This window comes from Talpa occidentalis, unplaced genomic scaffold (genome assembly GCF_014898055.3).
Source record: "Talpa occidentalis isolate TD23 unplaced genomic scaffold, MPIMG_talOcc4v2.1 talOcc4.5, whole genome shotgun sequence".
In the NCBI taxonomy this organism is placed as follows: Eukaryota; Metazoa; Chordata; class Mammalia; order Eulipotyphla; family Talpidae; genus Talpa; species Talpa occidentalis.
The window spans coordinates 111637889-111665271 of record NW_023604861.1 but is presented as its reverse complement, the minus strand read 5'-3'; the positions used below and the strand labels follow the sequence as shown (position 1 = coordinate 111665271).

Sequence of the window (27383 nt, the reverse complement as noted above, 5' to 3'; positions counted from 1 at the left end):
TAGGCATGGTTAACTATATATCATGTGGAGGGAAATAAGCCGTTGATTTCATTTTTCCAAATGTAACTGAACAATGTGATTTTTCCACTCTTCAATGTCTTTGAATAATTGAGAAGGGAACTGAATAATTCCCTTTGAATAATTCCCTTCTCCTAAGTTCACACATGCCAGTAAACACAGACACAAAAAACATTAACAATGCAGACACATAGTAGGTACATAAGAAAGGACCTTCTGAGAAAAACAAAGTTCAACCTACAACAGTGAGTCATTCCTAGTTCACATTAGGATTAAATAAGCATAAAAATTGGAGTTCATTCCATACATGATTATCGCCTTAACAAAATGGAGTGTGAATCAAAAATCAAGTTGTGCGTGTCTTCACTGTCTCAGTGAAGTACCTGTTTTAAATGATTAAAAATTATTTAAGGCCTGTTAATCTGTACAAACAACAAAGCAGAGGTAAGCAATAGGGTTGGTGCTGCCAAGCCAGGGCACTAATAATCCAGCAGGTTGGTTCTTGTAGAGTAGGTTTAGGCAGTGTTGTTTTATCACTTTGGCATCCGAGCTGTGATATAGGCAACACTAAGTTTTCCAAAGAAAATTACTTAATGTTTCTTTGTTTGGTAAGTGCTCCAAACTGCTTTCTATTCTATCGTGGAAGCTGACCCCCTCAGCCCATAGAGATCTCTCTGGAGATAAGAGAATGTTCTCTAAAACTTCAACTCCTTTAATGCCTTCGTTCATTCTTACTCAGCCATCAGATTTTATTAAGTGCCAGCTACATCCCAGGAACTGTGCAAGGCCCCATGGGGATAAAATGATGAACTCAGGTAGGTTGCATTGTACCTGCTGTGTGGACATCCCTGCCTACTCGAGGGGACAGACAAGCAAACAGCCTTTCAAATTTCATTGTCATGGATACTGTGTCTTGGGTCTCCTTAGGAGGGGCACTGAACCTAACCTAATGTGGGGAGGCCATGAAAACTTCTTGCAGGAAGTGATGGGAGTTGGCCAATGAAGGAAGGGGAAGAGTGTTAAAGGCAGAAAGGATAATTTCTGTAAAGAGCTGAAAGTGAACACAATTATTTATATCTTTTATTCAACATTTTTGATATTTAAATGTACATAAAATTTCCCATAATAATACCAACTCAAACATCTTTTTTTTTCCTAGTGGAAATTCTTTGCTATTTTTCTTGGGGCTCCCCCACAGAGCCTGGCACAGAACCAGGCATTTGGTAAGGGTTTAACAAATGTGATTTCCTTTCTCGCTTCCCTTGAGCATTCACATTGGAGTGTGAACACTGCTACCAGCTTTTCCGGGGAGGTGGTGGGTGAGAGCAGGAAGAGCATAGAGGTCGGGGGTGCCAGCCAGGAAGAAGGGCACCACGGAGGAAAGTTGGGAATGAGAGGTACCAGGACTCCAGATAGTGAAGACACATCTCACTGCTACAAGTCCCAGAGACCACAGACTCAACCTAGATGAGGTCCTTAGGAATATGGGTATCATTGCTGATCTTTAAAAGTTAGAGTGAGTGTGTGTTATTTTAAGTCTCCAGACCCTCAACCTAGAAGTTGAAGGGTAAAGTACGGAGAGAGGAAAGCTTGAGGCCACAAAGCCTGCAGATTTGGGCCTGTCTGGTTAGCAATGCTGCTTCTTCGGTTTCGATTCTTTATTTAGCTTCCAGGCTTGTTCAATTCAAAATTGTTTTTTGACCTTGACAGATTCATTATTGATCTCTTCTTGTGTTTTATATGTCACTAAGATCCTAGGTTCTTAGAGTTCTTTAATACAGTGTCCTCACAATCAAGGGTTTGACAATATGCTTAAAGCCTCCTCTTACTTTGAAGCTGCAATAGGCTATAGACATTAGATAGACTGTGATCCACACTTCTCGACTTTGGGTGTTTGTGTGTCATATTAACATCTACTGCCTCATCTCTCTCAACGAGTACATTTGCTGTTGCTTGATTTGCTCTTCTTGCCAGCTTTTCACAATATTGGTCTCTGTCTCAGTGCTGTGCATATAGCAGGTGATCATCAGGAATTTGTCAGTGATGCCAAGCAGGGCCTCTCCACTCTAAAAATATAAAAAATAATTTTGTAAGCCTGTAACAGTGAGTGGTTGTTATCTGGGTCACCTGCTGCTGAAAGCACAGGGTTTTTAGATGGCCTGAGACTAGGGGTTCCATCAGGAGTCTTAGTAGTGACCATTGCTCTGGCTAGCTTGCACGGAAAAGGAACTTGCTGGAGAGATAGGGCAGGTCACCAATATGGAGGGAAAGCTGGCAAATCAATAGGAAAATGAGCAGGATCCAAGGAGACTGGACACAGCTCTGCCCATCAGACATGAGCTGGGAAACCACATCCTGGTCAGCTGTCAGCTCCTGCTCCTTCCACCTTCAGGTCACTACCTCAATGTCACAGGAGTATCAAAACAGCCAAACCATGGTGCCCCATGTCCTTCCACAACTCACACCCCGCTACTCATCCATTACCAGGTCTGCTAGAGTGGGAAATAAAGATAAAATCAACCAACCAAGTACAGCCACTATCCCTCTATTCTTGTTTATATTTCCACATTCTGGTTTCCCCTTCTGATTGCTGTATATCACTGTGTTATCCTCTGACTATGTCTTATAGACAGTCTAAAAAAAAAAAAAAGGAGATATTCAAACCTATTTATGCAGCAGACAGGTAAAAGGGGAGTCAAAAACTAGTTGTTTGAATGATTAAGTTTAGAAATTTCTCACAAAAGGGAACTGGAACTAATACTTGCCAAGCACTTTCTGTGTCAGGAACTATAATAAAATCTATATTATATTTCATTTAAACATCACAATAGACCAAGAACTTTGTTAGTTCAGTTTTACAGGTGAGGAACCTGAGGCCCAGTTAGAATCAGTCACTGTACTAGCAACATAGCTTTATAAAAAGTCAGAATCAGAGTAAACTTCAAACTCATGTCTGCAAGGCTTCATGTCCTCCTGCTTGGCCTCTCTGCCTTCCTAATCCTTAAGTGCATCTTAGTCCCTGTTTTAGTAAATGTTCCCTCATCCTTATCTCCTTGATCTTTTAACCAGTGTTCCAAGATGTCTGCTTTTCCATTAAAAATCAGGGTGACAAGTCAATGAAATGTCATTACTGAGAGGTCAGGGCTGCCACCTGAGGAGCATTAGTGGTTTCTCACCTGACGCTGCCATTGAGCATGGTCACTTTATGGCTTTCTCCTGGATTCACCTGTTGATGGCAGAAGTCAACTCTTAGAATTCTCTCTGGCAAACCATCTCATAAAAGCCAGGGTGCTTCAAAGAGGCTCAGGAAAAACTTGTCAATGAATGGAAAAGAAATCAGACATAGACCAAAGTTAGTCCCAGCCTAATAGCCATAGCACATTCATCCCTAGTGTATCACTTATTGTCCTGTTAACTGAGTGCCTCTTTTCACACCAGAACTAAGCTCCATGAGGGCAGGAAATTTGTTTCCTCTGTGAACAGTGTATGTCACAGGTTGGTTGCTCAGTAAATATGTGAATGCATGAATGAGTTGTTTTTCTATGAAAAGGAAATACGCTGACAAGAAACTGCCCTGGGCCAGCCTGAGTCCTGGGAGGACCATCGCTCTGTCCTGCAGAGACTCCAGACAGCCTCAGATTCTTGCTGGAAGTCACCCCAGGAAATTGCCCGTGCCTGTCCCTTGCCCCAGCTCCAGCCAGCTCACCTGTAGGGCCCAGGGCAGAGCTTTTCAGATTGGCAGCTGCTTAGTGTGATGTTGTAAGACTCACTGGGAATTGCTGCCATTTGGATTTATGATTTTAATTGTTTTATAGTTAGTTCATACTTATGCCCTCCAGTGATTTTCCATTAAATCAGAACATTTGTGTTTCAGAAAAGAGCAGGTATGGTTGTGAGTATATGTATCTTAACAGCTAATCTCTGGCAATAAAAACTGTTTGACAGTCATCATCAGATTAGGAAATTAGCATTTGTTTAATTAACCTCCATTTGGAGATAATAGGGCATAAAAATAGTGATATTTTTAGCCTGATAAGATGACAGACTTGGGGTTTGTACTCTTCAGGCTTTAAGTGTTGTTTCCATCTCTATTAGCATAAGCCAGTAGGTAAAAGTAAATTACATAATTGGAAGAAGAAATGCATGTATTATATCATAAATACATTGATAATTGTATAAATATAAATATGTGGATATACATAATTACAGTAATTTTTGGTTCTACATATTAATCTTATTAGATGCTTTATTACATATAGACTTGTCAGTGTTTAACTCCCAACATCTCTCTCTTAATCATGCTATGTATTTATTATATATATGAGCTTTAGTTTACCTTCTTATACACAGTGAAGTATCTAGTATGATTAAAATATAAGGGAGAGAATGAAGATGTGTCCTTTATATGGGTAGAAATTGCCACTTGTCATGTACCCTCAGAAGAGCTTGAGAACAAGAAAGCCATGAGCTTTACATCCGAGGGTCCGCTCTGCTCCACGTCCTCTGTATACTTCATCATCCTGAATGTCATTGAAAAAGGCGCTCTTTAAAAGAGATGCCATCCCTTTTTAAAGTACGTCCCTCCATTGAACAAATTTACTATCATTTCATCCATTATCTATGGCCAGACGACCTGCTCTGGTGTGAAGATAAATTCAGCCAGTGATTACCAGCAAAGTCAGGAAATGAATAGCACTCTAAATTTTAACCAAATGGCATCAAGAAAATCCAACTCCTGCTCCCAGGATGGCCCTAGGGTTCAAGGAAGAAACTGACAGAAGCTGGACTCAGAGGTGGCATGAGGCAGTGGCCACTAGGAGAGACAAGGGAGAGATCTCAGACCCCTCCTGCCAGAATTTGAGAAAGGGTGTTGAAGCTGTGTCCACACCCCACTAACTCTTGAGAGTCCGCTGATCATTCTGTGCAGAAACCCTGGAGGAATCTGCATGTCAGGCCGTTAGTGCCCATCTTAGTTCCCATTTTAGCTCAGTGATATTGAACATATATGCAAGTAATTCAGAGGGGCTCATCATTTAGAAGATGATGATTTTCAATGAAAAGGAAGTAAAGACATTTTCAGAGTACAGGCACACACTCAGGTGGAGCAGGAGAGGGAGCAGCTGGAAAGCAATGGGCCTGGTGGAAAAGAGAGAAGGACGTGGCCAGGGCTCTGAAGTCCTATTGGGCTGTGGCACCAGTGCACCTGCTTACCTGCTCTAGAGACAGCCTGGAGTTGGGTTGGGGATTCCCAGGCCATTCCTACCTGGTTAGAGACGGAAGGTGTATGGAGGCCTCCCATCCTGGAGGCTGGCAGGGTTCCAGCAGGCAGGGTGTCTTCCCACAGGGACACTGTTCCTGTCTTGTGCAAGGGCAGGCTGCCCAGGGCTGCTGGCAGAGTTGCTGCTTGCTTTTCTTTTTTTTTCCTGAGTGGAATTCTGGAAATCCATTGTCGGGGTTGAGCTTTACAGTTCTTTTCTTTACTGAAGTTATTCCCTGGGCCAACCTTGGCACATGAGACTCTGTTGATATAGAAAGTGTATTCTTGAAAAATGCAATCTATTTTTTTTTTCTAAATTGGGCTATGGAAACATAAAGAGAAAATAGAAATAAGTCTAAATAAGGATAAGTGGCTGTATCTCCTTGGACCTCAGTTGGCTAAAAAGATCTCTGAGCTGATGAATCCTTGAACATGAGCTCCCTCAGCAGCATGTCAGCTACTGACCCAGCCTTCAGTTGAGATTCTCCCTCCTCCTTGGGCTGCCGGACACCCTAGTCTCCCGAGTTTCCTCTCTGGTTGTTCTAGTCTAAGTCCCGCCCCCTCAGTATTGGGGTTCCTCACAGTGCTAGCCCTATTCTCTTTTCACACCATATCCTCTTTTCAGAAAGTCTCACACTTCGTACTTCTCCAGCCTAAACCTTCATATGTCTCCACCTGGTCAGCATGTCCAGGTCGACGTCTATAAGGAACCTCTCCCTCAGCATGGGCCAGGTGAACTGCTGGTAGACCTTGCTTACTCCAAAGCCTGGGCCTCTCTGTACGTAGTAGGTACCCAGTAAATATCCACCAAGTGGGACAAGAGAAGCTGTCTTTAACTCTAGCTCTTTGTTTTGTCAACTCTACCCAATTATATTCTCCCAGCAAATAAGAGGGATCTTCTCAACCTGCCTCATCTGATGACCTGCGTATTCTCCTCACCCCTTAGCCCCAAGCCCAAGTCCATAAACCCTGTATGTGCATGAACATGACCCTCTGCTCTTTCTTACGGCATTTTTGCAAACACACATACACATACACACATGACACCACACGCACACACTCATGTTTCTGATCAAGTAAATATCTTCTATGGCCAAATTAAACAAATACAAATATAAGAGCTCTTTTTTTTTTAAGTATAATAAAATCTGTTTTCTCTCCCTTCAGGGGTCAGTCTCTTTTCAGCTCCCTGGCCTTGTCTGAGGCCTCTGTTGTCCTCCAAGTAACTTGGGTGACCTCCACTTTGCAGAAAGACGTGCTTTCCCTACATCTCCCTCAGCTTGTGCAGACTCACATTTGTACTTCCTCAGCTCTTTATCTGGGCTGGAGTGACCTGCCAGGGGCCGTCCACTCTCCTTATGTGACTGGACATGGAAGGCTTTTACTTACGACTTTTGGCAGCCTCTCATCCTGACAGAGGAGCTTGAAGGGTGGTTTTCTGGCCTTCCTGTCCGGGAATTCTGGGTCCTCCACAGGGTCCCATGGTCCTCTTCTCCAGGCTTGCCTCCCGAAAGGTTACCCTTGGTCCTTTAGCTGGGGTGGCCCTTTCCATGATGACAACTGCTGTCTGGATTTTGAGCTACAAATCGCTGGGCTCAAGAAAATCAAGGTGGACAGCCCTCACCCTCTCAGGGCAGTGGAGATGTCCTGTCTGTCCCTCTGGCAGAGCACTTACATTCCCAAGGGTCTGGCCTTGTGTCCACCTCTCCTCCAGGCCCTTCCTTGAGGGGACTCTATCTTTGCTCTCAGTATCAATGAGGCCTAGCACAAAAACAGACTCTGAGTGGCAACTCAGGAACTACTGCGGCATATTACACAGTAGGGCCAAGGAGGCAATGAATGCGTTAGTGGTTGTGATCATGCCATGAACTAGACCCATTAAAATGGGCTTAATACCAACTCTGCCTATTATTTCATTAGAGGCACTGTAAGCACTGAGTGCCAGGCACTTTGCAGGACTCTGGAGGCCAAGCTGTAAACATGAAGACATGGCCCCAGTTCTTATGGAACTCAGGAGAAGGGAAACATATACTCAAGGAAATAGACAAGCAAAGAAATTAGTGACCATTTCCATGAAGGAAACAACTAAGGTGACTGAGATTAAAGGAAGGGGCGGGGAAGGAAATGGTAGGCTGCTTAGACAGGGTGGCCCGCAAAGGCCTCTGAAGAAGGGAGATAGAGGCAGAGACCAGGGAAAGGGTTCATCAATGTAGCGACAGGCAGGAAATTTCTTGGTGAGCTTGAACTCTCAGAGACCCTCTGGTGACATGGATGGAGGGGGTAGGTGGCACCAAACGAAGGTGGTGGGAAGCAGGCCAGACCCCTAGCAGGATAAGGCACTTGCATTCCATTCTGGCTGCCTCGGAAGCTGCACAAGGGTCAGCAGAGGAGCCACGGTTGTCTGAAACTCTCCCATAGTATAATGGGAGAAAGGATTGGAGGAGGGTGCATGAGGAAAATCAGATGCAGCTGCCTCTGATGGTTTGAGCTTTAGTTTGAACAGTTTATTAATAAGAGTGTATTTTAATAATCCCACATGTATCTGAAAATGTTTGTTCAGGTCATTTGACCGCCTGGAAACAAGACCCACAAATTCATCTTTCTACTCACTCTTTCCTTCATCCATCTAACCAATAGGTTTTGGGAAACAAAGGTACATCGGGTACCAGGGGGATTTCCAGGTGCTTTCATCATGGAGAGGTCCATTGTGGAAGCCAGATATTCACAGTGGGGCGTGTGCCAGGCATCATGGCAGGGGACAGCTTCACACTTCCGGGAACCACCTGCAAGTCCATGGGCCCCAGGTTTGGATGGTGAGGGAGTGTGGTAAGGGACAACCTTGATGGCCAGGCCAGCGGAGACCATGAAGGGCTCCTTGTGCCATCCTAGGAAACGTGTTCGTGGGCACCATTGAGGAATGCAAGCAGGAGGAAAACATGGCCTGATTTACAATTTAGAGAAAAAAAAAAACAAAAAATGTCTGCTACTCCAACTGGAAAGGAAAACATTTGGTGTGCAACACCCAGAACAGCAAGTTCAGGGGCTCCAGCTGCCTTAGCTTCCCATGATCCTAAATGAGAAAGGTCCTTGGGGATTAGCTCCTCCAGGCAGCTTATCTCAGAGTTAAGGACAGTAAAGCTCAGCAAAGTGACTGACTTAAGGTCACCTCTGTCCTTGAACCTAGTCTGCACACTGAACCCCAAAGAGCCATTCTGAAGTTCAAGCTGATGGATGGTGTAGAGAGAAATGGAAGGACTGGGTGTAAGTGTCGTTATGGGCTGGTCAAGATCTGTTTCCGATCAGGGGAGATCAGCTTATTACCACTTAATCTTAAGGATAAGAATATGCTTTCATGACTGTGGGTTTAACTAAAGGTAATGGGACAATCATGCAATCAGATAAGTTATTCTGCAATGATTCCAAGTCTTAATGCCCAGGTACAGCCTCGGGCCATTTATTTTGGCTGTGCTCAGGGATGATGTCTCACACTTCAGGCTTCCAGCTGTCAGTGTAGTAGCTGAAAGTCTGCTCTCATCAGACAAGGGGTCATCTGTTTGGTCCAAACAACACTATCTAGTTTATCAGTTGTATCTTGTAGTCATGTTGTTATGAGTCAAAAACAACCACCACCCCGACAGCAATGACGTTCTCAAACCCACAAAAACTGGGAGCATTATAGGGTATTTTTTCCCTCCTCCAGCAACACAGCAAAGTGGAGAACTGACTCTCACTCACTACCTGTGTGTGGCAGGCCAGGTAAATAGCCCCTTCGTCCTTGTCTTTGCAATGGAGGTGATAATAGTCCGACCAGATTCATAGGCTATTTATGAGATTAAATGGGATCATGCCCTACAAAAGCATTTGGAAAACAAAAAGATAGTTATTATTTTGTGCATATGTGATTGAGCTTTTCCTACGAGAAGACTTAGAAGGATTTCCCTACAGACTTGTCCTGTGTGAAAAATCACCACAGACGCTCAGGTATCAGTGCTGCACTAGAGAATTTTTTTTTTTTTTTTTTTTAAAGATTTATTTATTTATTTATTTATTTATTTATACATGCACTGGGTACAGTCAGAAGCGCGGGAGGGTGAGAGAATTCACCAGATCCAGAGCAGGGAGCAGAGCAGGCAGAAGGACTGAAGTACACTGCTGAGGGGAGCAGCGGGTGGCAGGAGAGGTCTGCGCGCCATGTGGGACCCTCCTTCGGTGGCCGGGGAGCAGCTGGGGATCGAACCGGCGCTGCAGAGGCTGCGGGCAGCTTCGCAACCCAGCGCTCAACCGCTGCGCCACCGGGGAGGCCCTGCACTAGAGAATTTTTAAAGCATTTATCTTGGCTCTGAAGCAAAGTATGCTTTTCTGTTTGATAGACAGGCATGAAGGGCACTTTCCTGAGCTGCCTGCTTGTGTCCTGTCTGGCCTCCATGGGGCTGGAGTGACTGGAAGTTCCTGAGAGGAGGAGGAGGTCACCACAGAAAACACTGAAGGAAGGATGCCTGCCAGTCACTAACTTTTGCCATGATGTTGAAGGGGAGTCTGACTATTGAGGGGGAAATGGTCTCTCTCCCCACTAAATCGTTGACGTTAAGAAGGGTTTGACAACATCTGCCAGAAGAACCTGTATTCCCATGTGATCAACCAGAGTTATTCGCTATGTGTCCAAAAACAAACAGAGTTTTTCATAACCTGCCCAGAGGGCCTGTTCTCTGGTGATCTAAATACTTGGCATCCCAAAGTAATCTTTCTAATCTCTTATCTTCAAGTAAATGGAAGAATTTGCTGTTTTTATGTGGCACTCAGGCCTGGGCTCTGTGGAATTAGCATGCCAGAAGGGTGAGCAAGCCAGGGAAATGAGGGCATTAAAAAAAAAGAAAATGGAGCCTGGAGCCTTGGAGAAGAAGATAGGGGCAAATAGGTCTTTTCCTTTAGGGGGAATTTTCAATTCAGCAAAAAAAAATTTTCATTTCTTATGCATGAAGGTTCTCCTGTGTCAACATTTTCCTAACAGCTGTGTGGTCTACAGAAGAGATCTCTGGCCCTTACTCCTGGGGAAATCTGTTGAATGGGGAAAATGCAATTTTACAAATGGAAAAGGATGAGTTTTCCGGTGAGGTGGCTGAGGTGCTTGGGAAGAACACTAGACTCCACACAACATCTGACAGTCCTGTCCAGCTCACCTCCCTGGCCTTACTCAGGCCCCCAGATTCTTAACTATAAATCAGGATGATGGCATCTCCTGCCGGGGGCTGTTATGAGAATGAAGAGACCAGGAGGGTGGTGGCCCAGCAGCTGCAGAGCTCAGGGCCAAGCAGCTCTTGGTCAGACGGGCCGGCTGGCTCCCCATGGATCCCTGATCCTGTGAAGTTTGCTGAGGGTCTGGAAACTGTCACATCAATCCTGACTAGTAACACCTGTGCAGACCCACCCCCTACTCTTTATAGCCCCCTTTGGTTTCTTCCTGAGGCCCTTGGCATCCCTCTGCCCCTTGTCATTCCCCAAGCCCAGGGGAAGCAACCCTGTGATTTTCTCACTGGCCTATACTGAAAGTTTCAATCTCATCTATTAATTACAGCTGCATATGATTCATATTTCTAATTCCACAGTGTCTATCTCAGTCCACAATAGGAGATAAGTATTTTTTAACAATTAGTTGTTAGGGATTTAGTGAGTGACTTGCCCTCATAAGGAAATGTATATTTTAACAAATGAATGTTAAAGATCCCTGGAGAGGGAGGAATTTCTGGGGTAACTACCATGAATCAGGCTCTGTGCTGGAGCCTTCACATCAGTGACATTGTGCAGTGATGGCAGTATTAGCCCCATTTTACAGATAAAGAAACTGAGCCTCAGAGCTGGTTATTTTTTCTCTTCCCTCTCTTTCCCTTTCTTTGATTTACAACACTGTATATGATTTAGAGCTATGGGATCAACCCGTTCAGGTGTTGTTTTGAACCAACCCAACGTTGTCCATCTGGTAAGTAGCAAAGTTAGGATTCCAATTCAGAACTACTTCACTTCCAATCAGAAAAAAAGAGAAGTTGGGGACCCTCTCAATAGCTCAGATCACAGCACTAGTTACTGACTTCTTTTTTGTTTTTTTTAAGTGAACTTTATTGAGGTATAATTTATAGATAATGACAATGAATCAACTTAAAGTATATAATTAATTTATTTTTTTAAATAATAAATTTTATTTTTATATTCCCCCATACAATTGCAAATGCCCCATTCTGACTATAATTAATTTAGTCGGAATAAATGTACATATTGTTTTACCAGCATTGCTAGTATGATATAAATATTTTTATGATACCAAATAATGCTCTTATCTCCCGGGAAGCCAATCCTACTGACCCTAGGAGACCAAGAACTTCTTAAGTATAAGCCACTGTATACGAACTTCGTGCACAGCTAGTTAACCTTGGAGTGGAGCAGGGGAGGGGAATATAGTGGCAGGTGGGGGGAGGGATGTTGCAATTCCTAAAACCCAAAATAAATAATTCAAATTGAAATCCGATATACGAATTTCAAACTGTTAGGGACACGTTTCTAGAGATATCAATCGTTGACTTCTTGGCTCGTTGAATGTATAATTTTATTAAAAGTAAAAGTATACAGGTATTCTGCTATCTGAAAGTAGAGCATTCCTCTTTGATTTGGTTGGTTATATTTGAGATCTGGAAACATTACCAAATTTTTCCATATAAATTAATGGTGATAGTGTTCCCAGGCCCCCAAAATAACTCACCAAATCATACTAAAAAGGAATGTACTACTTTCAAATTACAGGGGAAACCTTCCATTTGACCCATCACCAACATCATTCCTGTCTCCAAAGATGTCCCTGATGTTGAGAACTTCACCTCCTACTTCTCCCTCAGTATTAGACCTTGTCTTCCCCCTCATAGCAGGGGTCTCTGTTCACTTTCCGTTTTCCCACCCCAATAAAATAGCACAGTTGGTTTTAGAAGATAAGATTTTTTTCTTTCTTCCTGAAACTCACAGCTATGTTTTATTCCCCACAACCCTTATTAAACTTTGCAGAATTTTTTTTAAGGCACATTGTTTAAGGGAATTTCCTTTCTTGATGTCTTTTGAGTTTCTGTAAAAGATCTGTGTTCCTCCCCAAGGGAACTTTGGTTGTGCCATCCAGCTCTAAATCAATCCTCCCTGTCAGTGGTTGTGACCTCATGGCCTCTGTGTTCCCCATCTACTATGGAAGCTTTTTTTCCCTAACCCAAAGGGACATGAGCCCAATCAGCAAACAGAGATTTCCAACTCTTGCATCTCCCATTTGATCCGAAAGGTGGTCCTGGGCAGTCATGTGGAGGCAACCCAGCACTGCCTCTTACCAGCCACGCGAACTTGGGGAATTTTACCTATTCTGAGCTTCTGTTTTCTCATGTTTAAGAATGTAGGTTGATGATACCAGTGTTAGCAGGGCCAGGTGATCAGGACTCTTGTCTCCTGGGTAAAATGGCAGAGCACACTGCAGGCAGATGTACCCCCTACTTGTAGCCAAAGTATTCCTCCCAAGCCCTAGATGGCTTGCTCATCTGGACCTGGCCATTTTGGTCCCTTGATCACGGCTTAAGACTTAGACTAGAGGTGGAGTTGTGAGCTAGAGTCCTGAAGGGGACATTTGGCATTGTCTAAAGCCGTTCCTGTATATCACAGCAGGAGTGAGTATTGCTGATAGCATCTAATGGGGAGAGACCAAGGGTGTGACTAAACATTCAGTGCTCAGGATGGCCTCCACTGCAAAGAATTATCCAGTCCCAGTGTCAACACAGTTTCAGTATGCTGAGGTTGAGAAACTCTGACTGCATGGCCCTCCTCCCAACAGTCCACAGCCCATTTGACCCTTTATGGGAGGTAAAGACACTCTCCCAAGTTCTCAGGCTAGGGGAGAACACAGTAGGTTACCTTCAATCACGTGCCAGGTGGTGAAGGTGATGATAAAATTGACATTCTACCTGAGGAAGAAATGCTGGAAAGGGCCCCCCTAAAATCAGGGACTACAAAGATGCTCATGCTTATTATCATTATCTTGAGATTCCAGTCAACATATTCAGACACTTTTTTTGGAAATATAAATACTGAAAAGAAGAAGGCAAAAATGATCACTAATCAGAGAAGATTTGGAAAATCCAGGACCATCAGCTAGAACATTCAGTACAATGGCAGAACACAAATATCAATAACTAGCATATGCAATCAGATAGAAGATATAGTGGAAGAAAAGACACCATTTACAATAGGAATTTAGAATATAAAATAACTTGGATTGTTTAGAAGTAGATTCAGCTATAATTAATATATAAATAATGCTTTAAATAAGAAACAGTTTTATTTCTTTTTCATGTGAAAGTTATCTGCAAGTGGGACATGAAGTGATCCATTCCTAGGGCTTGATCCTAATCTTTGAGGTCGAAGGTGGTGACTAGGACTCCAGACATTATTTCCTCTTTCAGGCAAGAGAATAGAGGGAAGAAAGGAAAAGAAAAGAAAGTTTCTTCCTTTTAAAGAGATTGTTACACTTTCACACATCTGATTGGCTAAAACATAGTCAGAAAACCACACCCAGCTCTAAGGAAGATTTTGAATTCTGGTTTATTGCTGCATCACTTTGTGACTTATAAAAATCAATGTTCTCTTTTGAAGGAGGAAAGTGAGAATAGATATTGGACAACCATCTGGTTGTCATAAATGGTACCAAGAAATGTGCAAGATCTATAGGAGAGAGCTTTAAAATGTCCCTAAAGGACAGAGATAAGACATGAACAATTGGAAAGACAAACAATACTATTGGATAGGAAGATTCAACATCATAAAAATATCAATTCCCCAGAGTTAATTTATATCTTTAAACATGTTCCCCATAAAAACATCATCAGGATTTTTTTCCTTTGTAGACTGATGATTCTAAAGTTCATATGGAAAAATAAATAAGAAAGAGTAGCCAAGAAATTTTTAAAAAGAGGAATAATAAAGGGACCAGTCCTACTAGATGTTAAAATATATTATAAACCTACAATAATTTAAAAAGTATGGTGTAGATTAATGTTATGGAATGAAGAGTACAGAAATAGTCAAAACATGTAAGGGGATTTTGGTACCAGTAATTCAATCAATGAAGCAATGGTTAACTATCCAACAAATGGGATTGGGACTATTTACTAGATACCTGGAAACAACTGCAGTCAGATCTATACTTCACACCTTTTATCAGGACAAATAAAAATCCCAAATCCATCAAAGACTTAATATCTATAAAGTAAAAGCATAAAAATCTTAGGAGAAGACTTAGGGGAATGCTTTTATAACTTTGAAATGGATGAAGCCTTTCAAATTGACTTAAACTCCATACTATGAAAACATTAATTGAATTACATAAAAAGAAATATCTCCATGGAAAAATCACCATGAGCATTGTCAAAAGTCAAACAGTAAATTGGGACAAGATCTTTAATTCTGTCCTACACAGTTTGTTTTCTAATATAAGGAATGTTCCTGAAAGTCAATAAAAACAAACATCACAAAAGTAAAATGGGCAACAGAGAGTTCACAAAAAAAAAAAAAAATGCAGATCGCTTTTAAATATATGAAAAAATGCTAAACCTACAGAGAAAGTTAAGAATGTGCCGAGATGCTATATTCACCTCTCAGGCTGCCAGAAACTTGATAACATACCTTGCTGGTTAGCAGGCTTCTGCTGCTATGGAAGTTTAAGTTGTTCCATCTCAAAGGAGTCCAAAGATGGATGTTTGGTAGCATTACATTTTTGTACTATCTGATTCAGAAAGTTCGTTTCTAGATAATGTTTACAGTCCCCTTCACATGTGTACCAATGTCACATGTACAAGCTTCTCCGCAGCCACATGGTTTGTGATCACACTGTATTGTAAACATCCTAATATCCAACAATAAATTTGGTAGAGTATTATGCAGCCATAAAAAATAACTAGGAGCTGCTTTATTTGTCAAGACAGGTTTCTCGTATACATTAAGTGGAAAAAATAAGGTTAGAAAATTGCATATAGTAAGCTCCCAACTAGTTTAAAAGAGGGGGGTATAAAATACAAATGCACATTTTCTAATTTATGTATAAAGTGTGACCAAGAGGACACACAAGGAATGAATAAAGCAATTTACCCATAGGAAGAGAGAGGGGTGTTTGGGGAAAGGAGGCAGGAGGGAGAACATTTACTGTATGTCCTTTATATTTTGGGGATTCTATGAAACCGTTCCCTATTGAAAAAATTTAATGAAACTATTAATAGATCAATTGAATAAGTAATGGCTAGTCCCTATATATAAATAGAAAAATGATTTTGCTGCATTTTTCCCACTGTTGAAAAAAATGACCTCTCTAAAATATGCCCAGTTCTCATAAGTGCCCTGACCTTGTATTTGAGGACAGAGTAGATAGGGATTAACATATAGGCAGAAGTCCCTCTTCAACAAACCATCAGTCAGCAAGTTTGATGAGTACCTGCTCTGGCCTTGTTGTGACCTGAGCACCCTGGGAATGAATTCTCAGGAGGGAGAAACACCACTGGCCCTGCCCTACAAGCTGGGCCTCAGGGCAGGCAAAGCTGAGAAATCAGGGAGGCTTGGAGACCCCCTAGTGAACAGGTAGTGCTAAAGCCAGCAGGTGGGAGATAATGGGGCAGGAACAGGAAACAGTCCTGGCTACAGTGGTGGAAGAAGGGGCGGGGAAACAGCGAGGGGACCTGGGCCCTCTGCATTCTGCAGCAGGCAGAATCCCAGGGACACACCTTCATACAGCAGTCCCAGTCCCTACCCTCTGGGGGGAAGGACATGCTGTCTCTCCTTCCTTTTTCTCTGCCTGAGCACACACAGGCCTGGGCTCCCTGAGCTCCCCCACCCCTGAAACTATACTCAAGTTCAGGACCAGACCAGGTTGGTCCCAGGGAGGCTAGAATTTCTCTTCTTAATGAAACTGAAGATCCCCAAATAATGATCTAGGATTGGCCTTTCTGGTTCCTAGTGGTCTCTCAATCTGCTTTGACATTTTCTGTGACCTAGGAAAGGACCATAAGTCAGTATCTCTTCCCTGGAACTTGGTTTCTTGGTGTTATTCGAGTATTAGAGAAAGAGACCACAGAAGAGAATCTGAGGGGGTCACTAATAGATTTAAGCATCTGTGCAGGACTGTGGGAAGAAATGTTTTGGCCTGGGGCTCCCTGGGCCACAGCAGAGGAGCAGGTGTGTGCTGCCTGCAGGACAGGTTTGGCCGTGGTGTCGCCCCCCCCCCCACCCCCACCGCCACCGCTGCAACTTCCTCTCTCAAGAAGAAGGGGAGGCAAAAAGCAAAGGGGTGATATGCCTTTGGGGCCAGGACAGGCAAAGAAAAGCAGGAGGTGAGGATAAGCAAGACTTCCCAGCTTCCCTTGCTCAGAACAGGAACCCTGTGCAGAGGGAAAGGCTAAGCCCCATGTGCCGGAAGTGCTGAGTCAAAATTCTCAGACCAAGGTCAAGGTTGAGGCTGACTTGTAATCTTCTGAATCTGTTCCACTCACACAAATTACAATGTGTCCTTCCTGTGACATAACAAAGGGTTTCAAAGAGTGCCCTGAGGGTGGCATGTGGGGTCCTTTGTAAGTTGGGGTAGAGAGCTTGGCAGGGAAAGATTCACCAAAATGAAGGCAAGAAGGCAGAGGGCTGTGGCCCTCCGTGTCAGAAACACGCACCTTCAGAGCAGGAGACGTGCCCTCTCTTCCCAGGCCCACTGACCCTCCTGTCACCTTCCAGAAATCACTTCTCTTCTCCCGCCTTCCATTTCTTTACTTTTGCCATGGTGCTAGTGGAGAGTGCTCTCCTTACTGCTCAGTGGGATTAGAACACGTGGGGTTTGTAAACCACCAGGTGCTTTCACATATTATTACTGTTGTTATTCATGAGCGCTGCTGTGTTGCTTGTGTGGGTCTAGGAAAGAGGACCCTGGATTTGGGGACATGAAGGGGCCTGTAGCTCAGCTCTCAGAGATGCCCATATTGGCAGGTAAGCAGGCAAGACCCCTGCTCCCTCAGTCTCCCAATGAAGGAAGTGGGTGCCAGTGTTACAGGTATGCTGCTTTCACACCTGTTACCTCGTGAAGCCTTCAAGCAAGGCTACAAGCAGGCAGGTAGCAGCCCAATTCTAGAGATACAATGATGAACTGACCAGAGACTTTACCAGGGCTGTGCCACCCTGACTTCCTGCGCCCAGCCTGGCATTCAGCTCACAGCCTCCCAGGCTTGACCACACACCAAGGACAGGATGGGGTGTTGGGAAGCCCCAGTCCCAGTGACTCTGCCTGGTCAGACTCACTGCTTGTACTTTATTAGCACTTGCTTAGAGCAGAACATTTTATGTGCTTGCTTTTTTTCTCAAGAAGTCTCAGCTGTACGTGGAAATGGGGCAAAGGGGGAAAGCAGGCAGGTCCTAAAAGTGCTTCCTACCCCACCTTGGCACTCAAGCCTGGATTCCTGGTGGTGGCTGGAGTTCAAGTCCAGACACCAGCAGGCATGTGAGAAAGGCCGCTCTTGCTATGTGTGCCAGGGAATGGGCCTTCTTTGCCAGACCCCCACCCAGACTCACTGCTGAGGGAGATCTCAGTTCTGGGTCCTTCTGTGGGGCAGGTCTGGGGTTTGCAGACTAAGTTGAAAGGGGAATTCTTATCCAAAATCCCAAGCTACCAAGTGAGGTTGCAGTGGTTGAAGCCAGCATGCCCCCATGGCCCTCACTGCCTGCACAGAACCCTCTAGGCTTTGTCGGTCCAGGTTATTGCAACACGTTTCTCCTCCAGGCCTTTCCCCTATTCAACCTGCTTGTCCCAGAAGACTGGTCTTGCAAAGGCACTGGGTTCATGCATGTGGGGTCCTGTTGCCCTCAGATGAATTACAAACCCCTCTTCCTGGCATTCTAGACTCTTTGTGATTGGTTTCAACTCATCTATCTTGCCTCATGTCATGAGACCCAATTTTCTAGTCTTTTCACTACCTTTTGCATCTTCTGTGTTGTGCTTCCTTCCCACCTCTCCCCACTCCCTGTTCTCTTCATGGTCTAACCAAACCTTACCTTCTAGTCAAGCATCTCATGAGAGTCACTGTTTCCTGGAAGCTCTCCCTCCCTGCAATGACTATTAGTGTTGTCCCCCTAAACACAGTATCCCAGAGAGGCAAGACCCCTACTCCCTCAGTCTCCCAATGAAGGAAGAGGGTGTCAATGCTAAAGGCGTACTGCTTGCACACCTCTTACCTCATGAAGCCTTCAAACAAGGCTACAAGCAGGCAGGTAGCAGCCCAATTCTAGAGATATGATGATGAACCTACCAGAGACTTTACCAGGGCTGTGCCACCCTGACTTTCTGTGCCCAGCCTGGTATTCAGCTCACTGCCTCCCAGCCAGAGCTGAGCCCTTTAGAGCAGCCCCTCATTCTAACAGCCAGATGGTTTTATGTGATTCATTGATGTTAGTGTATGTCTGTCCGACCCCTCCAACCAATCCCCATGGCTAACTCATGAAGGAAAGAGAGAGGATAAGTTGCATCTTTCTCTCATATCAAGGACCAAATTATATGACTTTCAGCATACAGTAGAGCGTCAATAAATATCAGTTGTCTTTGACCTGTTAAATCACAGCAGTCTTGGGATATTCCCAGAATTTCAGAAGCTCTTCCTTCATCTGGGGCAAATGGAGGTCCCTTTGGGGCCTGACCAACATGGGCGAGAATCCTGGACAGAGATTGGATGTAGGTAGTTAAGCCACCTCAAAGACTTGTCTTTCTATAGCAGATTCCTCTGGGGTATACACATCTCTCCAACCCAAGAAGACCATGTTGGGGTGAGTGAAACTTTAATCATGTGGTTCTGGGCTGCTTTGCAGGGATTTGAAACTGGACAACATCCTTCTGGATGCAGAAGGTCACTGTAAGCTGGCTGACTTTGGGATGTGCAAGGAGGGCATTCTGAACGGCGTGACGACCACCACCTTCTGTGGGACTCCTGACTACATCGCTCCTGAGGTAAAGCCGTGTTTGAAAGGTCACCTCCTGCTGGTGCTGAAGCTGAGACAGGGTCGATCCCCATGCTCTGGGACATCTAGTTGGTCCTAGATAGATTTCAGAGAGGAGGGAGGCAGGGGAAGGGAAAGACTTGCCGATTTCTCCATAAAAAAAGTTGTGGTGATGGGGGAGATGATGGGTGAGTTGAGAGTAACAGGCTATTCCCTGACTCGGGGCAGAGCCTCACTCGACATTGCTCTTTAATCCCAGGTCAGAACTGCCAAGGAGACTAGGACCAAGAGAAATGTGTTAACTTATATCATAGATTTCACTTCTTAATCACCATCAAGGAACACTGAATTAAGACTGCAATTAACTGTATCATCTATACTGTATCATCTATAGTTTGCTTACAGTAGAAGCTGGAATCATTCACCATTTCTCATGTAGGGGTGAGTCTTCATAATGAGCACACAGGCTAGGGCAGAAAGAGGAGAATCACTGTGCTGCATTGTACATGGAGCTCAGAGAAGGCCACTGTGACCCTCACCCATGGATTATCCTATGTCAAAGTTGTTCAGATCTTTTGTTCATCATAAAGTGTTTGTTTGCCTTGAGTTTCTCCAGGTCAGTTTTGCCCAAACCGAGAGATAGCTAGTGTGATATGATTCATATTCAAGACATAGTCTATCATAGAGTCTTAGTAAAAATGATCTGTGGCTTCTGACACAGGTAAGATGGGAAGGAAGTGCCAATCACTCACAGAGGTTAAGTGTTAGTTAACACATTCGGATTTCATTTCTTTTCAGTGGGCACTGTTTGAGCACCTGCTAGACACAAAGCAATGTAAGGATAAAGAATTGGCTTAACACTGGTTGTTCTCCTAAAAGATCTTTTGGTCTAGAGGGAATGACAGATAAGTAAACAACCAATTAAGCAGAATAAATAGATACTCAAAGCAAGATGATACCCTCAGGGATCAGGGAAACCTCTGGGAGCACCTGGTGAATGAATTGAGTTGTGATGAATAAGCAGGATTTCCTTTGGAGGTAGGGTGGGGAGCATTCCTGAAAACAACAGAGAGGATGGGAGTGGGGGTGGGAAAGGAGGTTCAGCAACTCTGGGCTCTGAGTCCTTAGGGCAGGGGCTGTGTTTCTAATCTAGGTACTCCCCAGATCTAACACTCAAAGCAGACTCTTTGTATTGGTTTATTGAATGAATAAATGAATGAGAACTTGTGACATTTCTATATGAGGAAAGACCAAAGACATGAGGATATTCTTGGCCATTTTTAGAAAAGGAAGAGTTTTGCTAGAGCATTGGATTTCTTAATGCTCATAGTAATGAAGAGATTAAGAAATAGAATGAAGAAATGTGACCTTTACCCTGCAGAAATTTTGGTCCCACTAAGGGTTTCCAAGTGGAGAGAGTCGTAGGAAGAAGACAGGCAATGTGGATGAGAAGTTAGAGAGTATGTGGAAGGTAGTTGAGAGTCTTTTCACAGACCAAATGAGACATGGATGAGGGTCCCATGGAAGTGACAATGGTGAGTAGTAAGTACTCACTACTCATTTACATTCTCTTTAGAATCTTTCTCTTCTGAGAGATCTAAAGAGGAGATTTTGGCCCATCTCGACTAGCACATTCCCTTAGTAATTTAACCTTCAATGAGAATGAAAGTGATTTTGTTATTTTCCTCATTCATTCTTTATCATCAAAATGCTCAGTTCCAGTCCCTCTAGGAATCAAAGGGTTGATGGTCCAGTGTAGAGACTAAGGGCCCACCCAGCCCAAGACCAACATTCATTTCATGATGAAAAAAACTCCCACATCACTTTCACAAAAGACAATCCGTTGTAAAGATTTACAATGAACAACTCTGATTTCTGTTTGTAAAGAGCCACAGTCTTCCTTTTCATTCTATATTTGCATCTAGTTGCAGAATTGCCTCTATGCGTGATACGGCATGCAAATCCTGGTCTCACTGCAAGCAAATTACAGAGGATAAGCCATTACTGTCTTTATCAAAGGGACAATTAAATGAAAGTTTAATTGGGACAATTAAATGAAAGTTTGCCTCTGAAGTATTTAGTGCAGTGCTCAGGCACCAGTAAGCCCTGGCTAAGTGGTGGCTCCATTGTGTCATCATTGTTGTCGGTAGGAAGGGAAAGACACAGCCCTGAGAGTTGAGGTTCCAGGTTAGGTTTGCCCACTCATGTCCCCATGTAACATTTGGACCTTCAGTTTACTCATCTTTCAAATGGGAATAATAACTACTGCCCTACCTACCTCATCAAGCTATTTTGAGAATCTAATGAGATTAGAGCATGGAAATGCTTCAGAAAGCATAAGCCTCTATTCATATAGGAGGGGTTGTGAGGCACTGGGCTAACACCGAAACCAGAGACAACTTCTGAGGCATTAGCTCTGCCCTAGGGCTTCACTTCCCACCACGTACCCTTGGCTAACCCCGATAATACCAGCCCCGCCCCCAAAGTGGTGTTCAGCCCTGGGTAGTGCCTCTCATCATCATACCCAATGCCTACCCATCTCTTTCACTCCAGCTATCACCCACTAGAGAGGTTAGCTGCCGTGCTGGGTGCAGGGTGACCGCCCATGGCGTGCAAAGCCTTGCCCTTCTCACCAATTCCATTGCTGACAAGGTGATTAGGAAGAAGATAATTAGGGCCAAGCCTGCAAGGTATTTTACAAAAGATGCCACCCAAAATATGAAGACTTTGGAGGGGGCCCAGGGAAGAATAGACAGGGCCACTCTGTGGTTTCCCCAGCACCACCCTGTCTGAGCACACAGGGCCACCTGGACGCCACCTTCCCACCATCCTGTGTAGGTACAGCTCCCAGCTGTGCCACCTCCCTGGGGCTAGAGAGTGGTCACCTTTGTACCAGAACCTGGAGCCCAAGAGAGAAGGGAGAATACACAGGAAGGGACTCATGCAGTGGGCACACATAGCAGCCAGTCTCCCAGATGTTGGATATAGTTTCCCAGTGAAACTCGCAAAGTTGACCATCACCCCATGGCTAACTGCAAGCAGGTTTGGCCCAAAGTACAGGCCCAAAAGCTCACCACAAGTCAGAGGTATCTTCTGGTGAGGAACTATAAGAAAATGGGCAAAAGGCCAGGCAAGTATGGAATGAAAGGTAAAATTAAAGTCCAAATCAAGGTAACAGCCTCCTCACAGGTATCTCACACACATCTCCTCCAAGTGTCTCTACATGTCTCGACTCTATGTGTCCCCTTCCATGTCTCCCAAGTCCCTGGTGCAAGTCTAAAGCCAAGAAGCAAGTGGGACTCATTCTTCACATGTGTGCTCCCCATGCCTCCTCCAGAATCTTCTCTAGCTTCCCTACCCCGCTCAGCTCCGGCCCTCATTAGGCAGGGAACATGGCACCTCCCCCCTTTATGGAGATTGCGCTGTGACAGTGATACCCACTACTTTAACTTTACAGATCAGGGAGTTGAGGCCCATGAGGGGTAAAGGAATTATAAGCTAGAAATCCATAGTGACATCTCCACCATGTCAGCTCTTCTGTCAATTTTGCCAAATAGTCTTAAAACTAATTGTATAACTTGACTTGGTGCTAGCTTTTCAGAGTGTGTGTGTGTGTGTGTGTGTGTGTGTGTGTGTGTGTGTGTGTAATTTCACGGACTAGCTTCTTTGAAATTTATGTGAAAAATCCATCATGGAGAAGTTGGTTCCTAGTTAAAGATTATACAGTTCACTCTTGAGAAATCTACAGAGCACAATAAGGGAATTGCTTTGTGTTGAAGTAATGTGGTGTGAATTGTGTATGTATTATGAAAATAAACACTGCTTGGGGATAAATACCCTTTCTGGAGACTGCATCCTTGAAAATATTTGGATGGTCTTCATTACTCTCAGCAAGCAACCCTAGAAAAGTCAAACAGGGAGCAAAGCTCATGCTGTTGTATAAAACAAGCCCTTGTTCCTCACAGGCCTCTGGAGCACTGAGCTCTCCCTTTGTCTCAGCTTTTCATTTTGAACAACAGTTGACAAATGTAAACTAAAACAATGCCCTATCTTGGAAACACACAGCTTCTGCAAACCTTTCCCTTATACGTCCCTCCTAGGGTTGTTCTCCTTTGCCCCCAATCATCAAACACTTTGGTCAAAGGGAAATTAAAAAAGAGAGACAAAGATCATAGATTGGAAAAGTGCCCTAGACTATCAAGGACACAGTGCCCCAGACTATCAAGAAGAGGATTAGATTTGGGCTTTTGCACTGGGGAGCACATTGATTCATGAGGAGCACCTGAGAGAAAAGGGCTTTACAGAGGCAGGTAAAGGCGGGATTCACCAGTGAGTCTTACTAGAGTACTGAACGCTGTCATGGGTCTTTGCTTAGAAGATGCAAACGCATAGCGATCCTATGTGACTAGAATACAAAAGGGTGGGGACATTTAGTAGTGTTGGTTTCTTTCCCAAAAACACAGGACTCAGTGAAATTCAACACTGTCCCCACTGACAGAAGACTGAGATTCCACTCACCTTCCCACCCAGTGAACCGTGCCCCAGACTGAGTGTGAGATGGGAGACCTGAATTTGCTCAGTTTTTTCTACACAGCCCGAAATGCAAGACAGGAACTTCATCCAGTGCTCAAAGAAAGAAGCAGCACTCATTCCCCTGGAGGACAGACTGTCCACGCCAACTTTGGAGAGTTGGTAGTTGTGCACCACCGAGTGCAAACTCACTGTCAATTTAGAGCCTAACTTTATGTAGTTGTGGCTTTTCTCTGCAGAAGAAGAAGCTGGGAATGAAGATGGGGGTCCACAGGGTGGGAGCCGCTGGTGGGTCCTGACTTGCCCATTTCCTGAACAGATCCTGCAGGAGCTGGAGTATGGCCCCTCAGTGGACTGGTGGGCGCTAGGGGTGCTGATGTACGAGATGATGGCTGGGCAGCCCCCCTTTGAGGCTGACAATGAAGATGACCTGTTCGAGTCCATCCTTCATGACGACGTGCTCTACCCAGTCTGGCTCAGCAAGGAGGCCGTCAGCATCCTGAAAGCTGTGAGTGTCCCAGCAGAATCCCTGTCCCTGCTCACCTGGTCTTCCCCAATGCCACTCTCTTCCTTCTCACTCTGTCCCTCTCTCTTCCTCCATCCCCCACTCCTCCTTCTGCCCTTTCTCTCCTGTTCTCTCTGCCCCACCTCTGCTCACACTGGGGACAGTCACTGCATGAGTCCAGGTTCAGTTCAGAGGGTGGACTGCCCAGAGAATGGGGCTGAGATGAATAGCTCTTCTCATGGGACAAGGACAGCACGTCTGTGTTTCCTGGGGGGTGAGGGGATGGAGCTCTGTGCCTTCCAGCCTTGCAGAGGAAGCAGAACACCTCAAATGGCCCTGGCCACAGAGGAGGCAGCATTTTGACTGGTTTTCAGAAGATGCATAGGGACTAGAAAAAGGCTTTTGACCAGGGGGATAAAGGAATGCAAAAGGCCAGTGAGGTCGTCTGGGCTCAAAAATGTATGACTTTTTTTCCTGTGGGCAACAGAAAACCATCAGAGAGGTTGAAGCAGGAGGACCTCTGCCACTCTTGGATGAGAGAGGAACATGTTGGTACCACTCGTAACTCATATCCACCCACCCTCTCCCCACTTTGCCCTCTTCTCTGTGACTCTCACCCTTCTAGTAGCATCTAAGTCTTTGCCCACATGCTTGGGCTTCAAGAGCACCAGGCAAGAGACAGAAGGAAGGCCTCCCTGCCCAAGAAAATCTCCCTTGCTGATGAAACCTGAAATTCTACTATTATATAGATTCATTTCTTTAGATTTGAGTTTGTCCCTTTGAGTTTCTTCGTTTAAATATAGACTCTCAGCCTTTGCCCCTAGAAATGGAACCCTTTTCCTCTAACACACATACACACCTGCATGCACGTGTGCACACATACGCACACACACACCACTACCTTTATTTGAGGTGGCTATCATTTTCCCAACTGTTAACACTGATTTTTTTTCAAGGTTTTCTCGGTATACATCTCCTCAATTAACTTATCATTTACCATCAGGGTGAACTCATGAAATAGAATTAATAAGTTCACCTGGGAGTGTGTGGTCACAAGACAGCTGTCAAAAAATATAAAACACATCAATATGGTTTTTACAAACAAGCACTAAGAATCAATGTCTTTCTTTTTCTTGTTTTTATCTGTTGACCTACCTGGGTAGTTTATGGTAGAGATTATGGACTCCGATTTTAAATAATGGAGAGGGCCTAGGAAAGAAGGGGTTAGGAGGTACCTTTGAATAACACCTTAACCTTAACATCTGGTCCCACCTTACCTCAAAAACGACTGTTGGCTCTCAGTATAAATGAGTTTATCAGACCTCAGTCTTCCTGATGAGAAGACAGTGAAAACAAAGGAGTTTGTGGGGAGGTTTGTAAGACCCTGAGTTTCTAATCCCAGCTTGGTATCTTGCTGGCTGTTCAACCTCAGTTGAATTAATTTATACCTCTCTGTGCCTCAACTACCTGACTTATAAAATGTGGAGAGTAGTACTATGTCAGAGGGCTGCATTTGGATGAAGTTCAGATACACACGAGGTTTAGAATGGTGAGCAGCATACAGTAAGCTGGACAGAGAGTTAACAAAGACCTAAGCGTGCAGAAGGCACTTTGGGGATGCTCCGATGATGTTGCTTTGGCTGACGTTCCTCTTTCCCTTGTGGCCTGTGCCTGCCAGACTTTTGTCGCTAATGTCTGTGTCCTCCCCACAGTTCATGACCAAGAACCCCCACAAGCGCCTGGGCTGCGTGGCAGCACAGAACGGGGAGGATGCCATCAAGCAGCACCCCTTCTTCAAAGAGATCGACTGGGTGCTCCTGGAGCAGAAAAAGATCAAGCCACCCTTCAAACCTCGAATTGTAAGTCATCCCAGAGCACGTTCCATGCGGCGGGTCGGACTGGGTGCCGTGCCCAAGGACTGGTGTGAGGCACTCTTTACACCGAGGTGACAAGGGCAGGAGGTAGCCACGATGCTCGCTGCAAGAGAGTCTTTTAAACCCTAAGAGTTCACTGTCAAAAATACGTCACCTGTATCAGTGGCCAAGATGGAACGTAGAAGAATTTTATTTTATTTTGACCTTGCTCAAAAGGTCCTTTCTTTGTTTTAATAGACTTATTTATTTGTTTTGATAAAAAATTTACAGATGATACTAGCTCTCCAGGTATGATAAATTAATGCTTTTTGAATGAGTTAAAGAAAAAACATTAAATAAGTGATGGCCATTATGTGGAAGTAGCACAAAATGAGAAGTGACAACATTGATGAAAGACTGTCCAGTAGGAACCCATGGGGGTGCTGAGTCCTTAGGCTGCATCAGAGACCCCTTCACCCTCTCTGCCTACTCCCCCTTCTGACTTCTCTAAAGCCTCAGCACACATGTCCTTCCAGGTTTTTCACCCTGTTCAGTGATGCTAGTTGGAGGGGGTGTAATAAAGTTGTTTGAAGCTCAGAGTTTGGAAAGAGGGCTGGAGCCCTCAGGTCTGCATTTGACTCAAAGAGCAAAGGTCACATCTTACAGTGACCTTCCACCAGATTGAGGAAGGCTCCTTTAAGTTGGAGAGTATGTGCACACGTGTATATGAGTGCATGTGTGTGTGTGTGTGTGTGTTCTACACATGCATGCCCACAGGCACAATATCGTCAGTCTCTTATTTATTCAGATTGAAAATTTGGGTAGTCAGCAGATTGGCTTACTGGGAGTTGAAGGGGATATGTAATAGCACCCTGAAGCACCAGCATTTGGCAGGTACTTTCTCCTCCCCACTTCCAAGCCCAAAGAAGACCTTCCTGTGCTTTGTGACTTGTCAGAGTGGAATTCCATTATAAGCCAGGAGGTTTTTTGGGGAGCCATTATTGGTGAGGCTGTGATTCTCAGCAGGTGCTATGTGGGTAATTCTCAGCTGCAATCTGTGTCCCAGGCCTCAGCCAGACTATAGCAAGGCAGGTTAACCATCTCTAGACACCACCCTGTCACCATTCGCCATATGCCTCCTCCCTTGAATTTTATGAATTTTCTTGGCTCGCACATAATTTGAAACAGGCTAGAGTCA

General features: G+C 44.5%; 1 protein-coding gene across 2 annotated transcripts in view; it reads left to right on the top strand.

The window, feature by feature from the left end:
• PRKCE (protein kinase C epsilon) overlaps positions 1–27383 on the top strand; it is a 457999-nt gene that overhangs the window by 409535 nt on the left and 21081 nt on the right. For both annotated transcript variants that reach the window (XM_054687735.1, XM_037528123.2), the window contains 3 exons: positions 19169–19307; positions 24147–24335; positions 26045–26191. In XM_054687735.1, coding sequence (XP_054543710.1) covers positions 19169–19307; positions 24147–24335; positions 26045–26191 — 475 coding nt within the window. The remainder of the gene's footprint in view (positions 1–19168; positions 19308–24146; positions 24336–26044; positions 26192–27383) is intronic.